Source organism: Phragmites australis, chromosome 1 (assembly GCF_958298935.1).
Source record: "Phragmites australis chromosome 1, lpPhrAust1.1, whole genome shotgun sequence".
NCBI classification, from domain to species: domain Eukaryota; kingdom Viridiplantae; phylum Streptophyta; class Magnoliopsida; order Poales; family Poaceae; genus Phragmites; species Phragmites australis.
The window spans coordinates 52090747-52112295 of record NC_084921.1 but is presented as its reverse complement, the minus strand read 5'-3'; the positions used below and the strand labels follow the sequence as shown (position 1 = coordinate 52112295).

At 40.9% G+C, this 21549-nt stretch overlaps 2 protein-coding genes across 4 annotated transcripts; both read left to right on the top strand.

Moving 5' to 3' along the window:
* Positions 1 to 8264: 8264 nt before the first annotated feature.
* LOC133926619 (uncharacterized protein At3g49140-like) lies at positions 8265 to 14134 on the top strand. Of its 2 annotated transcripts, none has more exons than XM_062372645.1 (13): positions 8265 to 8581; positions 9643 to 9753; positions 9837 to 10062; positions 10294 to 10396; positions 10492 to 10556; positions 11103 to 11222; positions 11331 to 11426; positions 12133 to 12250; positions 12395 to 12445; positions 12532 to 12641; positions 12762 to 12914; positions 13273 to 13368; positions 13453 to 14134. In XM_062372645.1, exons 2-13 carry the CDS (start codon positions 9677 to 9679, stop codon positions 13549 to 13551), a joined length of 1314 nt encoding a protein of 437 aa, XP_062228629.1. In that variant the 5' UTR covers positions 8265 to 8581; positions 9643 to 9676; the 3' UTR covers positions 13552 to 14134. The 2 variants fall into 2 exon arrangements, with proteins under 2 accessions (XP_062228629.1, XP_062228620.1); XM_062372636.1 differs by having other exon boundaries at positions 12133 to 12268.
* Positions 14135 to 16632: 2498 nt separating this feature from the next.
* On the top strand, positions 16633 to 21072 carry LOC133926594 (probable methyltransferase PMT19). 2 transcript variants are annotated; one of them, XM_062372616.1, is made up of 7 exons: positions 16633 to 17364; positions 17496 to 17706; positions 17952 to 18249; positions 19154 to 19543; positions 19652 to 19729; positions 20273 to 20510; positions 20597 to 21072. In XM_062372616.1, exons 1-6 carry the CDS (start codon positions 16717 to 16719, stop codon positions 20484 to 20486), a joined length of 1839 nt encoding a protein of 612 aa, XP_062228600.1. In that variant the 5' UTR covers positions 16633 to 16716; the 3' UTR covers positions 20487 to 20510; positions 20597 to 21072. The 2 variants fall into 2 exon arrangements, with proteins under 2 accessions (XP_062228600.1, XP_062228592.1); XM_062372608.1 differs by having other exon boundaries at positions 20273 to 21072.
* The last annotated feature ends 477 nt before the right edge of the window (positions 21073 to 21549 follow it).

Sequence of the window (21549 nt, the reverse complement as noted above, 5' to 3'; positions counted from 1 at the left end):
TAAACAAAAGAAATAGGAGGAGAGATTAGTAAAAGAGTGCATAAAATCATATTGAAAGGCCCACATGAGTGATCTATATTGCTATACCTGTGGGTACTCGTATGGTACATATCGAGGCTTGTCGTACTAGTAGTTGGTACACATGAAGAAGCGTAGATCATAGTTGTAAGAGATATCCTGAGACTCGCGAAGCTTACAAAGGTCTTCACAGAAGCACATCGGCGGTTCGACACCCTGTGGGATGAAAATCCCTCAATGTTTCTTGGGTGGACTTGGTGGAGCTGAGGAAAACATTGCAGTTGAGAGAGCTGAGGAAAGAGTAGTCTATCTACGTATGAGGGTGGAGTTATTTATAGTGGCTGGGGGCTGGTGCATAGGCTTGGATGGGGCTAGTGCATAGGATTCTTTGTGAAAGCTAGAAAAGTTATGGCATTGATGCTTGATAGAGATTTCGTATGAAAGTTGTTGCTTGGTGTGCTCATTTCACTTTGCAACAGTTCAGGAATGGGTTATTGTTGTCTCTGCATAGAAGGCAGGGAAGCATTGAGCTTAGAAAAATGTATTAGCATAATGATAAATCCTGACTATTTCATTGATGAAAGTAAAATACATCGTATATAAGGGTCATCGTTAGCATTCATTATTTGTCTGTGGTTACAGTACTTAAGGCAATATGCATAAACTCTTACACTAGTCGTACACATCCTATGACAAGTTACAATGGCATGTAGTACTCTATCGCTTAATGAAGCATGCTTTACAGAAAGACATATTGCCGGGTGCAAGAAAATATCTACTTGGTTGGTAAAAAAGATGAAGGCTTCTCACTCAGATATTCCCAGCGGATCTCTTGGAAGTTGCATCCATAGGCGGAGGGCTTGCTGCACACGTACCCTTATATCATTCCGCGTGCCACAGGCCCTGGCATAGTCGGTAGGCCGCACACTTATTGTAGAGGAACCTACGTGTTACCGTATGTAATGAGGTACTTATCCCACCACTCTTCATTGAGCTCTTGTAGCCTCATCTTCGGCCATTCAACATCTGCGCGCCTCATTGCCTCATCCTCATTGTAGTCGTAGTTGATGTTTGTATACTTTTCTTTGTATGCGTACCATTCGTACTTGCACCTCGGTTTGTCATACTGTTAGAGGGAAGTAGGTGAATTAGATGAAATTCATAGTAGTGTAGGATGTCATGCACACTTACACCACAATGGAACCAAGCAATTGTGACAAGCGGAAACGGTTTCAGGCTTGCTATTATACCACAGTCGCACCATGGCATGCATGTGTTGTGCGCTTCTATCTCCAACTCTAGCTTCCGCTTCTTCTGCTCTAAGTCTTCATTTCTCTTTCGCTCTTTGTCCTCATACTTGCATACATCATGGATGTCATGCCATAACTCATAATGGCTCATCTTGCTCTTACCCTTGTCAGACCCAGATCTGAACCTGGAAGTCATGGAGGGGATTGTGTTGGAAATAAAGTAGCCATGGATGGGTTACCCTTATATACACATGGGGGGATACTAGAAGGATCTATTGAGTGTTGGAGGGAGAGTTATTGTGATGGCAAGGTAGGTCTCATGGATTCCTTTCGCGCGTATGTCGAAAACATCTGCCGACAGATAGAGAAAGAGGTGATGTACTATAAAAGAAGGGATAAGGTCACAGATGAGTGTTTCCTTATCATTTTACTACTTGTAGTGAGGATGTATCCTAACTATAGGATATGATGCTTAAAGGTGTGTCGTGTGGTTATTTCGTGTGTGAAAGTCTGAGTCAGGATTGATGTAATGTCATTTAATTTATGACTAAAGGTTTGGCGTGTGTTCACTTCGTTTCTAAAACATAAGCCAGGATAGAGGTGTTATCATTTAATCTATGAGTAAAGCTCTGTCGTGTGATCACTTCGTATCTAAAGCCTGAGTCAAGACAGATGTGTTGTCATGTCCATAGTTACTAACAACACCTCTCTTAATCCACTACAAGACCAATAGCCAACTATCCGTACATTCGTGTTTGACGAATGCAAAAGTCAAAGGCACAATCTGGTTCTTACCATCTACCCCGATAGCTGCAAGTTTCTGCCCGCGGTATTTGCTAGTGAGGAATGTCCCGTCCACGCACATTACCGGTCAGTAATGTCGGAATGTCTTGATCATACAGCCGAACAACCAGAACACCCGTTGAAGGACTCATCTCCATCCTGATAGACAAAATCATAAATAGCAATGTAGGTGTCTGGGTTCCTGCCATGAATAACCTCTAGCAGTGAAGATAAGTTATGGTATAAGTCCTTATAAGTGCCAAACCTCTTCTCTAACACTTTCTGTTTCACTCTACATGCCATGTCATATGAAATCTCGTACCCAAATCTGGTGTTGATAGCATACATAACTCCAAAAAGAGTCATAATAGTCTTCTTCACTATCTCTAGGTACATCACATTTGCAACAAAATCAACGCTCATGTTCCCGTGGACACGTAAAGGTCGGCTCAAGTTGCAAGTATGTGGCTCAACAATAGACGCTAACCATATTGTGCCACACCTTAGCAACAATACATGAACTCACCAAGTGCAACCTTTAGCTAAACATTTGATGTAGTATTTCCAACGATTATATATTACTACCTTGAACTCCCTCGCCTCCAAGAAACACTATCTCTTCACTACATGCTGCAGATGGACCTTGTCATGAAACATCTAGCGTTTGATCACCATGATGGAATCATACTCCTATGCCGACTCGTGTCCATCGTTCACCGTCAACTTCTACAAAGCAAAATTTGACCATTCTTCCGAGATTCCTGCACCTGAGTCCATAAATGTGTGAAACTCGTTGTTATCTGCCTCCATCTGGTCCACTAATACCTCGTCCTGCTCTCTCTGATCAACACACATCATGACCTGATTTTCTTCCGTATTGTTACGTTCTTCTCTTGCAGTCTGTATTTCAACCGGTGCACTAGTCTGTAGGGGTATCTCCGGAACCAGAATATGTATGCTCTATGCTAAATTATCTATTAAAGATTAAAAATTACAAACTATGTATGCTCTATGCTAAATTATCTATTCTACATGTATTCAAAATTTTCTATTATAAATTATAAATGAATCATATTTTCCTCCTTTCATTCTAAATACAATATTACGAAAATCCACAACAATTCAAATATACAATTCCTACATCGACAAAAAATATGTACGTCTAATAATATCAAAATTTCAAATCATATTAAGTAACATATTTTAACTCTACATTACCTAAATATTTGAACTTCTCAAACTACTCTACATTTCCTAACTAACTATAATATATTTTCTCTATATAGCTAATTTCCGAGTCATACCTACTCTACTCTAAATTTCATATCATTATTCTCCTAAATTATCTACTCTACTCGATATTTCTCTAACTATTTTCCTACTATTTTTCTAAGTATTTCTAACATTAAATTATCTAAATATTCAAACTTTTCTAAATACTCAACATTGTCGAACTACCTCAAACTATTCTAAACTAAATTTTCAAACTACACTAAATTTTCTACCTAATTATACTAAGTTTTCTAACTACTGCAAATTTCCAAACTAGATCTACTCTATTCTAAATTTTCTATCCTGACTTTCCTATTTTCTCTACTCTATTCTAGATTTTTTCTACTCTATTCTAATTGTTATATACTAATTTTCCCTAATATGTTCTAACAACTCTAAATTTTTCTAATTTCCTAAGTATTCCTAATTTTTCTAACTACATCTACTTTTTAAATACTCCTAAATTTCTAACTAATTCTAAATATTTTAAAAAAAGAAAAACCCTTATCGGTCACCGTTGCTCCCCGCTACTACTCTCGTCGGCCATCGCTCCCCACTGGACACCTCCGCCCGCCGCCGCCCGATCGCACGCTGCCCTGCGCCGCATGCCGCCTTGCATCACACGCCGTTGATCGCCGCCCTCTAAAGGGATCGGTGACTTCCTAAGAGGAGAGTGAATTAGGACACTTAGAACTATTTCGGCTCCAAAAATAATACAAGATAAAACTATATCGGTGATGTCCTAAGAGGTGGCTTGGATGTCTTCTCAGGTGTACATGAACTTCTCTGGACTCCAGCACACTCAAATGACTGAGTAGAGGGGTATTTATAGCCTCAAACTCGCACACTAGTCGTTAACCTAACGAATCTAAAAAGCTGTTAACACCGGATGATCCAGTGAGAACAGCAGTACTAACACCGGATCATCCGGTGAGTACTTCCTCAGAAACTAGCCGTTGGAACCCCACTCAAACCTCTGTGAATACCGGATACTCCGGTGTATACATCCTATTCATCAACGGACTATCCGGTGTGTTATCCTGAGCCATTCGAGCCTTTACTTCTTCTCTATATAAATTGCTCTGGTGTAAGCATTCGGTGCACATCACTTCATCACTGAACTATCCGGTGGGTTAATTTTCCTTCTTCAGCACTTGGAACCTTCTCTGCTGAAATTAATCTGGTGTGTATCTCCTCTGGTCATCGGACCATCCGATGGGTTCAACTTCTTCTGTTCTGCTGCAAAACTCACTGAACAATGAACAGTGCCAAACACCGGACTATCCGGTGAGTTCATCTTCATCTTCCAGCACTTGAATTCTTTTGTGCATGAATTAGCCCGGTGAGCACATTTGCTTATCACCGGACCATCCGGTGAGGTCTTCAGCTCTCTCTCTCACCTTTATCAGAAATGCTCCGGTGAGTTCAACACAGTGAACATCGGACCATCCGGTGTAGTCATTTTTCCTGGGACTTCTCCAATTCAATCAAATTTTTTCTCGGCTTCGGTGGTTTCTTCATGTATTGCATCTATGAGACCTACTAATATATATTCTTGACAAATATGTTAGTCTCATTGACTATGTTATCATTAATCACCAAAATCATAATCATGACATAATGGGGCTATTTTTGCTACAACCTCTCATTGTCGTCGCATGTTCGTTGCCGCCTGTTCGTTGCCACCCGCGATGTGTACGGTTGCGCGTGAGAGAGGAATCGATGACCGTAGATTATATAAAGACATGTCGGTATGCGGAATGCTGACAAGCCTAACGTGGCACCTGTCGGCATTCCGCGTGCCAATAGGTTATGACACTTCACCTGTCGGCACGCGGAATGCCGATAGGTCGGTACGCTGCAAGAACATCCTACGTGGCACACCTCTTTAGCTGGGCTCATAACCTGTCAACATTCTGCGTGCCGACTGGTTCCTGAGCCCAGTGCCATGTAGGCTGTTGGTATGCAGAATACTGATAGGTCTATTATCGGTATTCTGCATGTCGATAGGTACATATTTATGTAATTTTTTGAATTTGACTATTATTTTTATAATTTTCTAATAAAATAATATTATTAAAAAAATCCAGCACAACGATCAATAGACTTTTTATTTATATAGTTTTTATTTCTGAAATTTGCAAAATGTACGTCTCTTTTGAAAATTTGTATATCTGTACAAATCATCCATACAACGGGCAATAGATCTACATGACGCGAGGTGAGCTAGGTTAGATAGCTTTTCAAATGTAGACGTATAATAATACCTAGGTGGCATACCTGTTGCCCATCAAATGAGAGGGTGACAGACATATAGATTTGTAAATTTTTAAGACAAACATATATATTTGTAAGTTCTAAAAATAAAAGTCACAATTAATACGCCACTGTCCACAGCAGCACATGGAGATATGATCCATTGCATCACTCTTCACGTGGATGATTCTCATCCTCGGCGGCTCAGGGGTACACCGGCAAAAAAAAAAAAACATGTTTTCAGCAACAAAACAAAAAAGCTCCGTGGAAGACAAGCAGTTCATGTAAAAGTTGGCTCCTACCCTAAAAATACTAGCATCGATCGCATGTATTTCGGTGAGAAGATTTCATGGGCCTCGAAGCTTCACCTATTTAAACCGCATCGGTAACATACATACTCCCTCCAGGACTGTCTCTAGAAATTTAAGGTTTCGGTGCGAAATGTAAAATGAGGTTTTAAAATTGAAAAATTTATATAACCAAAGTATATTTTTATTTAATTATATGACTTCAATACATATTATTTCTTGCAATACTTAGGAATATATTAAATATTGATGCTAACAGAGTAAAGATAGTACTAAGCAATAAACTAGCCTCATATTCTACTGAAAAGCATAATCCTTTTAGTATTTCTTAAAATAAAATATTTAATTATATATTCATATTTAATCTTCTCTAAGACATCATTTTTAAGTACTAGTATCGCTAACCTATTGAGATTTTTTTTGTCATAGTAGAACGTAAGTAGGCCTTCAACCAAAGTTTAGAAAAAACTCATTTGATGCAACAGTCATAAAAATAGTTAACAAAATTTATGCAATAACGACTTTGCTAGACTTTTCTTTTTTTATCTAATTAAGTAAATACTTAAGTAAGTTAAGTAAGATTTGGGGGTCTCAACTATTTGCGCCTTGTGCGAGTGCACATCTTGCCCCTGCTAGTCGATGGTCCTACTCCATCCGTTCAGAAATAGTAGATATATTTTTAAAAAGTCAAACTTTATGTATTTTGATTAGTATTTAATCAAATTATAAGAATGTCTAGTATATAAAAATTATACAATAAAATTTTCAATTTAAAATGATTTCGTAGTATATAGGTTTTGTAGCTATATATGATATATTTTGTGAGAAAAACTTACTTTAAAACTAGTTTAAAATTCAAATAAAAAAATACGTATACTATTTCTAAACAAAGTATATACCTCGCAGGGCTTTCATTTTCCAGAAAAAAGCCAGCAAGGTGACAAGAAGTGGCAGAGAGACGAACACGAAATGGGCAAAGCAACACAAGTCGGCCGTTTTTCGTGCGCCGATCATGAGCCTGCGATGCGACTGGCGTTGCAAGGAGGCTCCAGGAACTTTGATGCCCAACGGAATATGCGCCTGCAGTTGGAAGCCTGCGACAAACACGGCACATCCATCCAGTCCAACTGCCATAAGACACAAGCGACTCCTCTGTCTTGATTTCTTCTTCCTCGCCCAGGTGCTGTCCTATCCACACATCTCGATTCCTTCATCTGCTGACTGGAGTGACATGGATTATCGCCCAAACTACACTATCCAATAGGTTCCAAAGCTTGACTGCTACTCCTATTACAAGAGCCTTGTTGGGCTGCAATCTGCCGTACCCTTTAGGCGTATACTGTGCAGCACTCTACGCCGCACGAGACCTTCGTGTCAGTCTACGTGCACCGTGCATCTTGAGTCGTGTGTTACTGTTACACAAGTATGGTCTATGCACGTGTTATTTAAACACGCTTTCTAGAGTTTAGCCGGAAAAACTCAAAGCTTTTTAAGCGATCGTGTGAACGAGTTGGTACCGGTGAGATTAGGAGTTTATAGGTGACTCTGGAAGTTAGAAAGAGACTAGAGCAACGGCTAGATTGATAACGGGCTACGGTGAGTAGACGATAGTGGCACCGGTGCGGTAGACGATAGATGGACGATGTACGGGGTTAGCGATAGAGGTGACGAAAACAGAGCAATTATCATGGCAGTAGGCGGTTGGCTCGGATAAACCACCGGAGATGAAGGTATACAGGGCCGAGAACCAGCAGCATAACACGATAAAAAAGAGAACGTCACAGTTTGATTAGAGGTTGAAAAATAATTTAGTATGTCAGATAAAGATGGAACGGATGAGGTTGATCGACCGAAGAAAAGAAAAATTACAAACGGTCCAAATATAGCATCACCCTTATTTAAAACAGGAAGCAAACTGCCCCATCCTCATCATTGCTTTGTTTTAGTTATGGGGCCTGCGAACGGGCAGTAATAAATGCGGAATTTATCTCGAGATCCCAGTCTCAACTACCCCAATCTAGAAGTAAACTACGTAAATCATTTCATTTGATTAACTTAATTTCTTCTATTCGAGGGAATTTATCTCTATTTCTTTGAAGGAAAATATGTATACACCTCCTTAAAAATGAAAGAAAAAGAAGAAATATACACAAGTATCTCAGCATCTGCAATATAAAATGGGGTTGGAGCTTCAGTTAAAAATGATGAAAAATAATCTATAGATTGTAAACTTATAGTAAATGTTAGATTGCACGATCTATATAAACAGATAAAAGATAGATTACTAAATTATTATAATTTAAAACTAAATTATTAAAAATTAAAGTGCACAATATACCTATTTATATCAGCTACATGCTGTAAACAAAGTACTGGCAAACTTCACCCTGCGTTCGGCGTTCTGCAAGAAAAGCCCAAATTACCAAAACGACCCTGCATTCCTGGCTCCTCTCGCAGCTCCCAGAGCGGAAGGGAGAAAGGGAAGAGCGCCGCCCAGGACAGGGGAGACGGGAGACCAACTTACCACTAATCGCTGCTCGCGACGGCCAGTCTGTGCAGGGATCGGTCTCGCCTGGGGGGTTCCGCCGTGCGCGCTTCTCGCGTCAGTTGCTGCTCTCGCCGCCGCACCCGCAGTTTTGCTTGATCCTGCGGCCCTCTCCCTCCCCTGTTTCAAGGGCCAGCCGTGGTTTCTTGGTGAGTGCCGTTGATCTCGCCTTTTTCCATACCAAGTTCCACTGCGATTGGCATGGCTGATGTGGTTGTTCCATAAGGAACTGCTCAGGTCATACATCAGTAGCGTCGACCTGATTGGAGGATGTTTTTTTTGTTTGTTTACTTCATCTCATTCCTGAACAGGAGAGACTTGTTTATCGATAGGTGCGACTGTTTCGTCTGCGATTGTTCACAGAAGCTTCTGGTTTTGATTCGATAATTTGGTTGAATTGCTTTGCTATTAGTTTCATAGAGTGATAGAGATGAGATGAAGGGTGCCATGCTATATACTATTGTAGTGGCTTCTGTTTGTAAAGTGTTCTTGATCCACTGGGCCCCACCGTAATACACTGTGTTCAGGAATTAGGGTTGCTGGATTAACGATAACATAATTTTTGTTTTGTTTGAATGTGATTTTGGTGAACGTGACTGGTAATTTTGACATTCAAAAGTGTCTCTTTTATTCGGGGTAGCACAATTGTTATTCGACTACAGCATCATTATGTATGACATTGTGCATTTATCTCTTTCCCCTTTTCAACCCTTATGTACAATTGCAATTGGGAGAAACAGTGATATCCCTTATTTTTTAGGGAGGAAGACGTTCATGAATATCCAATTGTTCTTCCATTTGGATGCATTTCCGTGTTATATGTTCTAATTTGAGGAGCTCTAGTTGATCAGGCTGCTGTACTACGTTAATAATTAACACAACACTGCATTGGTCTCGCTGTTGCTGAATGTGGAACGGTTGTTGTACTCGCTGTCTTTGCTAGAGGAATTAGCCTTTTGTTCTCTTTTAAAAAAGGCAACCAAAACCTAATTTGCTTGGTAACTATTAGTTTCAGTCTTCTCTTCAGCCATACTACTTTATTTGAGAATCCATGTACGCTCAGTTGTAAGTTGGCAAATAACAGCACATTGCTTATGTCGAGAGAAATACCATCTACGCTGCATCATCTTTGATTACCAAGTAGAATTAAGCACATGTTTCAGCAGCGTTTTTCTCTCTTCCTGCTCAATAATACCATATTCCTTTGCAGAGCACATTTGTTTGTCCTCTGCGGGAGTTTATCAATGTCGGCAGGAGCCACCTTAAGCTGGATAAAAATCCCATTTGAGACCAGGAGATTTCATGACTTCTCTAGTTTAAGGTTCATCCGTCCCTCATTGCGATTGGTTCTTTTGAACGTCTTACTTGCATTTTGGAACTAACAACTGCAGCCATTTCTTGCAGTTTTCGATGCCGAAACCCTTTGGGATCAATGCAGCCTTGCTGGTTGGCAACTGATCAGGACTCATCCCTAACCAAGGTTCGTGTAGCTGCAGATTATTCAGACTCAGTTCCAGATTCAAAGTACACGAGAGATCGGGGTTATCATCCTCTCGAAGAAGTTAAAGAACGTCCAAAGAAGAAGGACTTGTTGCTGACAGATGTCGAAACAGCTAGAACAGTAGTAGAGGTAACCTAGTGCACCTAAACAGTTACTCGTATTACTAACGTATCCGGTCATTTAATGCTGCAAAAGGATGGCCTGATACCATAGTCTAAATCGGCTCAGACTAATATAAATGTATGCTGATAAAGCTAACACAAATTCCTCCTGCAGTATTACAATTAAACTGATGATTTGTATTTGTATGTGATATTATTACTGAGCCTAGATAACTTTCCAATCTTCCATCTTGTCTAGGCCAACAGCAAGGGGTTGCTTGTATTTCCTGCAAGGGTGCACAATGAACCTCATGGACATGTTGCCTGGTCAGAGTTTCAATATGTTGTTGATGACTATGGAGGTAATGCCTTAATGTGCAAGGGATTTTTTTTAAAAAAAAATATAACATTCACAGTCTCCTCTTGTTCAGCTAACCCGTGGCAAACTTTTGTACAGACATTTTCTTTGAAGTACCTGACAGCGAGAACATCTTGGAAGATGATGCTGCGAACAACCCTGTGGTAAGATGTGCTGTGATACCCAGCAGTGCAATATTCGTTGAAAAATAGCGTAGTGTAATTTGCCTCCTTGTTAGTAGGTTTGTTTCCTTCTATGTATAAATTATATATTTATTAGGGACAAGTTTCCTAAGTTTACAGATTATTTCCTAGCGGTCAAGTCAAGTCATCCCATAAGAGGCAAGAACAATGAATTATGCTTCTTTCCCAAAAGTTATATTCATACCAGTTTGAGGTCATCTGGCACTCTTTTGCATGCTATTTGTCCTGTTGCAAACTAATGTTCACAACATAAGGCTACCCTTTTTCTTCTCTGTTTGTATGTCACTAATCCCATACCTAGGGGTTGCGATTGTTGAGTTTTCCCCATCGCAATATGGCATCATGTAGACCCTAGGACACAATATACATATTTTCAGCTTGTAAGTTTATGCTGCAGTGATCATACTGTTGCCTTGATATAAACAGTGTAAATATTTGAACCGCAAATGTTGTGCTTTAGCGTTTTGATGGGAGATTTACTTGATTAAAATGGCGTTTTAATTGCAGACAGTTTTGATTGGAATGGACGGACCCATTATTGGAGAGACTAGTGTGGTGATTAGCGATTTTACTGATTACATGGATGTTGAAAGTTTTATGGACATGCCTGATGAGCACTATAGCAAGGTTTGCTAAGAAAGTTTTTTCCCCTGCTTTCAGCAGGTACTATTGGTCATTTTTCCCTTTAGCAATAAGCCCTATCACTATTGATGTTTCCTTTGTGAAATGTCACAGATTGATACAGAAATAACTGATATTCTTATAGAATGGGGGATGCCAGCAACAATGCGTGCAATACATCCGATTTATTTTGCCAAATGTTTGACAAAGGTACGAGGTAAACAGTTATTGTAGAGTGCAGACATCAGCCCTTGAAATAGTGAAAATGATTAAACAGACAATAATTTGGTATTTTGGCTAGGAAATCCTTCAGTCCTTTACATTGAGGGGACAAAGATGGTATTAGTGATTTGTTTAATTCACTGCACATCCTGTGCTTTAAAATGGTCTAGTAATTTGTGCTTTTATGAAGAGTTCAAAGTGAACCTTCTGGTAGTACAATAAGTAATAGCCCAGACCTCTCAGCTTGACAGATATCAAGACCCCAAAAAAGGAATATAAAAAATCAAGATAGTCTCGCATTAATCAAGATAGTCTCTGTAAACTGGAACAGAAAAGTATCGAGTTCTACACTCAACCAGTCAAATAAAAGGAAGATCAGAGGCAGTTTGATGTCTTTCTCTGTGAACTGCTTTCCATCAATTAGTACTGCTAGTTGATGAAACTTGTGCTGAAAAATTGAGTATAATGGTGAAAATGGACCGTTTTAAGGAACAGTGTGGCTTTTGTATCTGCTAAACTTAACTTTTATTTATTCTGAACTTTCCTGTATCAGTTTGTTATAGATTAAAAGCTCCAGGTAGCATATATCATAGCACAAGTGATTACAAGAGCACTGCCCTAAATGCGTCGTTCATCAAATCACTCAAGTTGCAGAGACTAAGGCAATTACATCACCTGTTCTTTTCCTGTACAGGCTATTCATGATAATCATGGGGGGAAGATGGATAGCCCTTCAAATGGTGTCTCTATTGTAGGATATCTGAGACCTGCTTTTATAGAGGAAGAATCTTACTTGAGGAGCTTATTTCATGGTGAATTTAACAGCGATGGTTATTCATCTGACTGGAAAGCTACTTCCATAACAAATTCAGATATTAAAATATATGTTTTTTTTAATTTTCTCAGTCTTATTCTTCGATTTAATTATCAGTTCTAATAGTTAGTGAACCAAACAGATGAATACAACAGAGAGACTCGGCCAGTTTCTGGAACCAATCGCCTAATTGGTAATTTAATCGGTTGAAATCTTGCACCCACCTCAATTACCCATTTTCCTTCTTCTTTTTTTGACTACTAGCAAATGGATATTCAGATGATGATAAGTCAAGATTTGACTTCGATCATGCCGGAACTAGCACAGATTCAATGATCTACAAGCTGGAGATAATGATTATTGAGCTGTTTTCCATCTATGGGAAGCAGGTAATGCCCTTCCCTCTCCACCCATATCATTTGGTGTTGCTTCAGAATATCATATAATTAGTCAGACTTTTGTTTGTATGATGGTCATTATAGTTTCTTCTATTATGTGGATTGCTGCAGCTGACGATCGATCCACAAGATTTTCAAGATGCAGAACCAGATATTCTAGCAAATTCTGCATCAGCAATTATAGAACGGATCAAAGAAAACAGTGATCAGTGTGCAATGGCTCTGAAGTCACTCTGTCGTAGGAAAAAGAACCTTACTGTCGAGGTGTGTTTACTTTCATTGATGCCTTATTTTCATGTTCACAATCTGAAAGTACCATTCTTATGTTTGGAATGCTCTGCGTTTGCCCATATGTCCAAATTTAGTATTCCATTGTGAAAAATGGTAATGAGGCATGTTCTTTTTCTTGTTTAGTTGTTGTGGCTGAATACTTCTGCAATGCCTGGACTTTGAATAAATTCGCAGTATCTCCTTTGGCCATAAGCACTTCTTTTGTACTGTGATTTCATTACCACCTGTTTCTATGTTAATTATGCATGATGTTGTTTGTCAGTTTTATATTGCCAATAGGACAAGTACTCCTATAGAGTAAGCTGAGTTTGCAATCTGATATGTTCCGCAGGAAGCAAGCTTGATTGGCATTGACAGTCTTGGTATTGATGTAAGAGCCTTTTCTGGCTTGGAAGCTAGGACTGTTCGATTTTCATTTAATGCACAGGTTAGTTCTTAGTCTTAAACTTTTCACACGACTTTGGTCCATTTGATGTAACCTAGAATAATCATTTGGAATAATTGGTTTCAGGCACTTTCTGAACGTTCAGCTGAAAAGAAGACCAGGCGAATGCTTTTTCCCCGTTATCAACGTAAAAGCCCGAAAACCTCCACTGAAGATGAATGTTGACTTGTCAGAGTTGTCTGATTTTCCTTGAAACAATTAAAGCACCTGCCCCAGAGGTGAGGGTGTAAAGGGAATCAACACAAGATCTCTGATTCGATCTAATGCGAGTTTGGTAGGAGATGATGCACACCTGTTGACTATGAAAAAAATGGCCTGGTCTTTCGAAAAGGACCATGAGAATGACCTCAAGGATCAGAGTGCTCGATCGAGTTTTTGGCTTCAACGGTGAAGGTTAATTGCGTATGGTTTCTAACATGCCTTCAAAAATAAAGTTTGGTTTATAACAAATAAGAAACAAATAAGGTGCCGGCTCTTGTAAAAGGTGCATCGTTGAATGCGTTGCAATCTGATGCCGGCGGCAATCTGCAACTGACCAAGTTTCGTCAGGTATAAATTCCCAGTAATAACAAGCCGCAAGAAGAAAGGGCGAATTAATAAGATCTCTTTGGCCTGAATCAGTTTCTTTTACCTCAACTTGTAACTAACTTATTGTCATTTCTTTCGTGCCTGAATAAGTGTGACACTTCTGTGATTACCAACAGAAATGAAATTTTAACAAGTGTCTCGTGCCTTTTTCTCGGCTGAAGCCTGAAAGGTGTCAGTGGCTAATGCATTCTCTCACGTACTGTTTCCATAAAAAAAGCGAGTTGTAATTTCCATCAGTGAGGAAGCATGTACCATGTAGAACAAAGAAACTGCAAACCATGAGCTATGGAGCCCATAGGTTTTGTTGATGGATATCTTTTTGAAAAGGCGCCCTTTTACTGCTGTTCTTCCGAGATAAGACAGTGACTGAGCTTAGGAGATAATATTTTTGCACGCTGATAGAGTGATAGTGGCAGTCACCGTCCGGAAACGAAATGGTGACGCTCCAGCTAGCGAACCAGACGCATGGCCGGTGCCCACTTCCTCCTTTCCTTTAGCGCCATCTCAAACGAAACGAGAGCAGAAAAGCAGATTCTGAGTAGGAGTGTAAATTGATTAATTTATGAGTATTTATCGATCATCTTTAGTTTAATAAATACCACTACTTTTATAAAATTCCGAACTAGGAGAAACGTACATGAGGCAAAAGAGAAAAGATTAAGATTATTAAGGGGAGAAGGAAAGATAAATTTTTATTAGGTCATGCAGATATATGGTTTATCAAAATCGTTTATTTATATTGAGATATATACCTAAAATATAGGTAAATAAATTATAAATTATACGAAAAGAAGTATTAAATTAAAAAAAATAGACGTTAGAGATAGAATGTGAATATATAAAGAAATATAAGTTATATTTCCACCGTAAGAAACATTGTCGTACGGCGAGAGAGGCGGAGACAAGTGACAGAACGGCACGCGGAGGGGGTCACGAAAGCGAGATCAAATCGAGAGCTCGCCGTCGCCGTCGCCGTCGCATCGCCGGCTGCGCCTGCGCGCCCAAAGTCTCCGACACGAGGGGCGCCGGCCACACAGGTCCGGTCGATCGATCGCGTCGCCGCTCTCGTAACTTGCAAGCCACAGATCGATAGTTATGCCGTGACGAGGAGAACGCGCTAGGCCGCCCAAAGAGTCGTCGCCGTTGTGACACGAATACACGATCCCGACCCCGGCGCGCGTCCTATTTGCTTGCAAGCGATGCTACAGTCATGGCGTGTCGCCGTCGGAAAATTACGTGCATGACGACAATGGAGAACGAACGGAGCACAGATGCACGTACACCACCGGACGGACGGAAGAAAAGTGAGAGGGGACAGTGGTTCGGATTCGGTCCCCTCCCCTCGTGGTGAACAAGGGTTCGTGCAGTACCATAGCCGTTCTGCGTTTGTTGCAAATTAAGAGCGTCCTCTCCTAGCTACTCTGACAACCGTACGTGCAGGTACCTTTTCTCGTACTATTCTTCTAGAAGCATTGAGGCCATTCGTTTTATTCATTTTAACTTGGGTCGATCTTCAGCCTGCATTCACTAACACCAATGCTGCTTAATTTCGTGCAGCAAATCAGCAATCGCTGTAGAGAGTAGACCGGTTAATTTGTTTGAAACATATGATTTCTAGTGAACCATACATACGAGATTTTCTCGGTGACACAAATGCACACACTACTACATACACATATCACACTGACACACACAAGTGCGCCGCTATTACAAACCTAGAGATAATGACGAATCTAGAAAAAATGATCGGATGTCCTCAACTAGTTTTCTAAGGATGTTAGACTAAAGGGTGTTATATGAGCTACTACGTATGATAGATTACTGAAAAATAAAATTTTAACTGGTGTCCTATGTACCATATGAATATAAGATAGATTCGCACTTACTTACATTTAATATTATTAAAAACACTCGTATACATGTCAATTGTTGCTACTGAGATTTAAACATAGGTAGATTCGTACCCTCACTCCTTATCCATCACATTAAAATATGGTTCTCTACATGTGAGATTCTTTATGAAGTCGGACAAACAAAAATATCTCACGTACCTTTTGAGACGCAAGTATGGCATTTCACTTGATGGGATATCACATATTTTCTTTAGGGCAACTTTAGTAATTATAGATAACAGCTAACTCTTATTATTGTGATATGTAGGGAGAATAGAAGTTGATAAGAGTAGGGATAAAATTGACATAGATGAAAATCTTGTTTATATAAAGAGAAATTTTAGAGAGCTAAATTTTAAAGAAGAGAAAATAAAAGATAACTCTAAGCATTATAATATATAAAAATTTAGAAACATAATCTTTTAAAAGTATATCGAGAAAAATAAAAGAGAACAGCGAATGATAACTACTAGAGATGCTTAGAGATTTCTGACGGACGGACGGACCCACCTATCCTCTACATACTGTAGTGAGTCGTTGTTTATACAGTGATTTGTGTCTGGTACTACAGTAAAGACTAGTTCCCTATCATTACACTGTAGTAAGATATTGTTGACATAGTATTCAGAGATACTGTGCTGTACCTCTAGGCGCTGTAGCGGTAACTAACGGTTCGTTTTGATTGGACGGTTCAGATCATAGAGTTCTGCCGATAGCTGTACAGTAACTCTTCAAATAAGGATGCGAACACAAGGCCGCCACCACCACCATTCCACTTCGGCTCGCTCGCGCCCTCGCCCGGACCCTAGTACAGTAGTCGCGTATCACGCGACATTGGCGGCGCTCGGCCATGCGGCTCTCGTTGCCGTCGCCGGACGCCGTGATCGCGGCGCTGCCGCGCGCTCTCGCCGTCGCGGCCGCGGCCGTCGCGGCGGCCACCACGTCCCTCCTTCTCATCTCCGTCGCCGTCTCCCGCTCCCACGTCCACTCCTCGTCGCCACCTCCCCCGTCCACCAGTGCCTCCACTACCGCTGCGCTACCCCCATCGCCCGGACCCTCGCCACTCCCCGACAGCGAGCACCCCCACCCCCATGCCCCGCCAGTTCCCCCCTGCCCGCCCAACGCCACACACCTTGTCCCCTGCCACGATCCTCCCTCCGGCGACCGCCACTGCCCTCCGCGCCCGCCTCCTCCTCCTCTCCCGCCGAAGGAACCTCCGCCGCACCCTCCGCCGCCCCCGCCGCACTGCCACGTCCCGCCGCCGCCCGGGTACCACCCGCCGCCGCCGTGGCCCGCGCGGCGCGAGCGAGCGCGGTACGCGAACGTGGAGCTCCCGCTGCTGCCCGCGGCCAAGGTGGCGGCTGGCCAGGACCCCGTTCGCGCTCACGGGGAGTGGCTGGTGTTCCCCAAGGGGGTACGGAATTACGTCGAGCTGTTGGAGAGCGTGGTGCCGCTCCGTGGCGGCGTGGTGCGCACAGCGCTCGACGTCGGCTGCGGGGTGAGTGCTTGCATGAAAGCGTTTTCTATTTGCAATACGTTACTCGTTCGAAGAATGGATTGTTACGGTTTGATTACTCTGCCTTCTTGATGTGACTGTAACGTCTCTCTGTTGCTGCGAGGTTCTGACAGGTTGCCAACTTTGGGGACTATCTGCTGAACTATGGCATACTGACCATGTCCATTGCTCCGAGGAATAGACAAGGAGCACAGGTGCAGCTTGCGTTGGAGCGTGGACTGCCTGCGATGATCGGAGGGATCAGTGCTCACAGGCTGCCATATCCATCCAGGTCCTTCGACATGGTGCACTGTGCTGACTGCCTTGTTCCATGGACTGCTCATGGTAGGACATGCAAGACATCATACTATTCGTGACAAAGCATACTTCCTGATGCATCATGGTTCATTATACTTGTCATCTATTTCTAGCTTATTGTAGTATATATCAGTAGCTTGTTGAAAGTGGAACTCCTATTGGCAAAGGGTGCAGTCAGTGAACAGAACGGCTGCTAATATGTTGATGTCAATACTAAAGTACAGTTTTGTGGTGGAGTTCTCTTGTTCTCATTCACCTATAGCTGATTCCAGATGGGCTTTATATGCTGGAAATTGACCGCCTTCTCCAACCTGGTGGCTATTGGGTTTTCTCTAGGTCACCCATCAGCAGGAAAGCACCATACAATGTTTCAAATCAAGCGGTCATGGACATTCAGGGCAAGCAATTAGCTATGGATGATATGGCGAAAAAGCTTCGTTGGATGAAGTTGTCTGAGAATGGCACAATTGCTGTTTGGAGAAAGCCTACTAATCATCTCCACTGTGACCAAGAAGAAAAACTCTTGGGATCACCACCACTCTGTACAGGAGATGACCCAGATAGTGCTTGGTAAGGTTTTTCATCATCATCTTCTCACTTGGCTTGTCCAGGAATTTTATTGTGATGAAACATAACATTGCACAATTTATTTTTGGTTATTTTTGGAATATCACCAAAGAACTAGCCATAGACAGGGGTGCGTGGAAGTTAGCTATCCACGTGCCAGAGCCATGACTAGACTTGCAAGATCTTATGGGTTTCATCTCTAGCCTACCCCAACTTGTTTGGGACTGAAAGGCTTTGTTGTTGTTGTTGTTGTTGTTATCTTTAGCACTTAAGTTGAGGGGGCTGAAAATGTGCTGAAATTGAAAAGGCATGTACAAGGATGGTACTCATCTCAAAATACTGTTGCCTGATCTACAACGGCACATCCTTTCTATATACCATCATTTTCTCTCTCTTCATATTATCCTTGAGATATGACACCACACAATAGTTTGGCTGGATAAATAAACATCTTTAATTATATTTTGTGCCTGCTACTGTGACACTGATAAAAAACAATAAATTGTTTTCATTTTCCCTTCTAAAGGTTGCCTTGCAGTATGTACTTATTCTAAAACCAGATCATCATCTGCTTATGTTCTGTTCTGAACTTCTGATCATCTGTAGGTTTCCAAACCCATGCACAATTGTAAAATTTATTTAGTTGAATCTAGTAGCAGGAACATTTCGGGAGAGTTAACAGTATGGATAACACAAAATTAACATGAGTGCAATAAGGTGCCTCCAACTAAGAATGTGAGTACAGCACTGGTGTATTCCAGGAACTTGCTGGCAAACAGAAAAAAGAAACACACTTGTTCAGCCATGGAATAATCTGATCTTGACTCTTGCATTGAAGTTTTGAGTCATAAAATTCTTCCAACATGACAGTCTCATAAAGGATAAGTTAAGTTTCGTTACATTGCAGGTATTCAAATATTTCAATGTGTATAACATGTCTTCCAAGAGTTGAACCTGCTAATGGTTGTGCTGGTGGTGCCGTGGAAAAGTGGCCTAAAAGACTTGGTGCAGTGCCACCAAGGATAGTCAGTGTGGAAATGAAGTGGTTGTCCATTCAGACATATAAACACGACAGTTTGATTTGGGAGAAAAGGGTTAATTTCTACGTAACATATTTAGAATATTTATCTAATGGAACTTACAGAAATGTCATGGACATGAATGCTGGTTTTGGTGGCTTTGCTGCTGCTTTGTCCAAGTATCCTGTTTGGGTCATGAATGTGGTTCCTGCAAATATAACAAACAATACTCTTGGTATCATCTATGAGCGTGGCCTGATTGGAACATACATAGACTGGTAATGTTAATGAAAATATATATTCTTCAAATAAATCAGTACTTCCAAATTATGCAGTAAGATATAGGAAACAACTCACCATCTCGATTTTTTAAAATATATTTTCAGGTGTGAGGCCTTCTCTACTTATCCACGAACATATGATCTGATACATGCTAATGGAATCTTCAGCTCACATATTCACAAGTAAGTAGCCCACTGACCCATGATTTACCATGTTCATGCCTCAGAAAGAGAACAAGAAAGGATTGTAAGTCCAAATATATAACAATTTTGTTTCACCTAGTTTGCTAGTACCAAACTCTACTTAAACATAAAGATAGATGTACCCGTGACATGTATCTTGTCTTTACTAGTGCTGTAGTACATAACCATTTAGAAGTATCTGTTGTTCATCTGGATACTGGCTTGCTGGATTTGCTTTTCTGAAGGAAGTAAAGTAACTAACATGAGAAAGTAAAGTAACTAACATGAGAACAGCTGAGGCAGTGTTTTTTTTCTAGAACACAGTTTTTGAATTGCAAAATTTCTGTACACCATCAGGATATGCCACTTCTCTTTTGAAAAGAAAATTTATGTTATGTCTCTCAGTCTATCCACCTTCAGCACAACACCTGAAGTATAATATGAATTCACAAAGCACACGAACAATTCTCGTACATAATAGTATCATGCTGTTAAATAGAAATTCCAGTCCAGTTCTCCATCTTGACACCAAGCTATTCTCAGATGTGGGATTGTCGACATCCTGGTTGAGATGGATCGCATTCTCCGGCCAGGGGGTGCCGCTATAGTTCGGGACAGAGCTGATGTTGTTCTGAAAGTCAAGAAGGATGCCGATCGTCTACCATGGCACAACAGAATTATTGACACTGAAAATGGGGCCTTGGATCCTGAGAAGCTTCTCATCGTGGACAAATCCCTCCCACTCCCAGGGAGCTAAAGCGAGTAGCAAGAACCAGGATCAGTAAGCACTTCATGTCTTCATGACAACAAGTTCTAAGTCTTTTCATGTTTCGATAAGAGTGGACTGAGATCTTATTACCTGTACAGATAAGGGTATACAGGTGTCTCGGATGTTATTACCTGTACAGATGAAGGGTATACAGGCGACTAGGATGTTATTACCTGTACAGATAAAAGGTATAAGGCGATTGTACACGCGGAATTACAGATCCAGATACACGATCGATCCAATATATTTGAGGTATTGATTGCACTGGACACCATTTCACCTGTTCCTTCCAACTTTCCAAGTTCAGACTGGGATGCCGAAAGAGTTGTTTGTTTAGGGTGTTGTACAAGCAAAGAGAAGGTGCAGATCGAGCATGGACATGATTTTCCTACGGCACCGCATAATCGCACTAATTATGGACATGATTTGCATAGTGGACTTTATTTCTTTTTCTTTTTTTCTGGGCAATGCTTAATTTACCGTGTTGACAGTGTGATTAGTGGTTGTTTACCTTTCATTAACCCTTCCTTTTTCACTTCCCCTATTGAAATAAGTCAGTAGCAATCTTCGTAAATGTTCCAATTTTGGCTGATACTGCAGCTGGCAGAATACGCAAATCTTGAGACGTCAACGCGGACTAGAAAATGTTCAGTCTCATTTGTCACGGAACTAGAAAATGCTCATTAATCTCTACTGACATTTATCATATGATCTTATGAAAGAAATAATTGACTGAGTAAACAAATCAAATCCACTATGAACCACAACAAAATACATACGCCAACCAAAATCATTTGCCTTAAATTTTGCCGGAAATACATGCATTGCTCACAGAATCTTCCATGACGACAGCTGAAAACATCATTACGAGAAAAAAAACTTTCTTGTAAAGGAAAGACTTTCTATTTTGCTTCAGTTAAAAAATGGCATTTCAGAACCAGCAATACCCAACAGAAAAAAAAAAGGATCTCTGGCACGGCCCACCTGCAGCCATGTAACTGACTCGACGGTCCCACCACACGGCCGTTCCACTACCTGGCGTATACAGCGC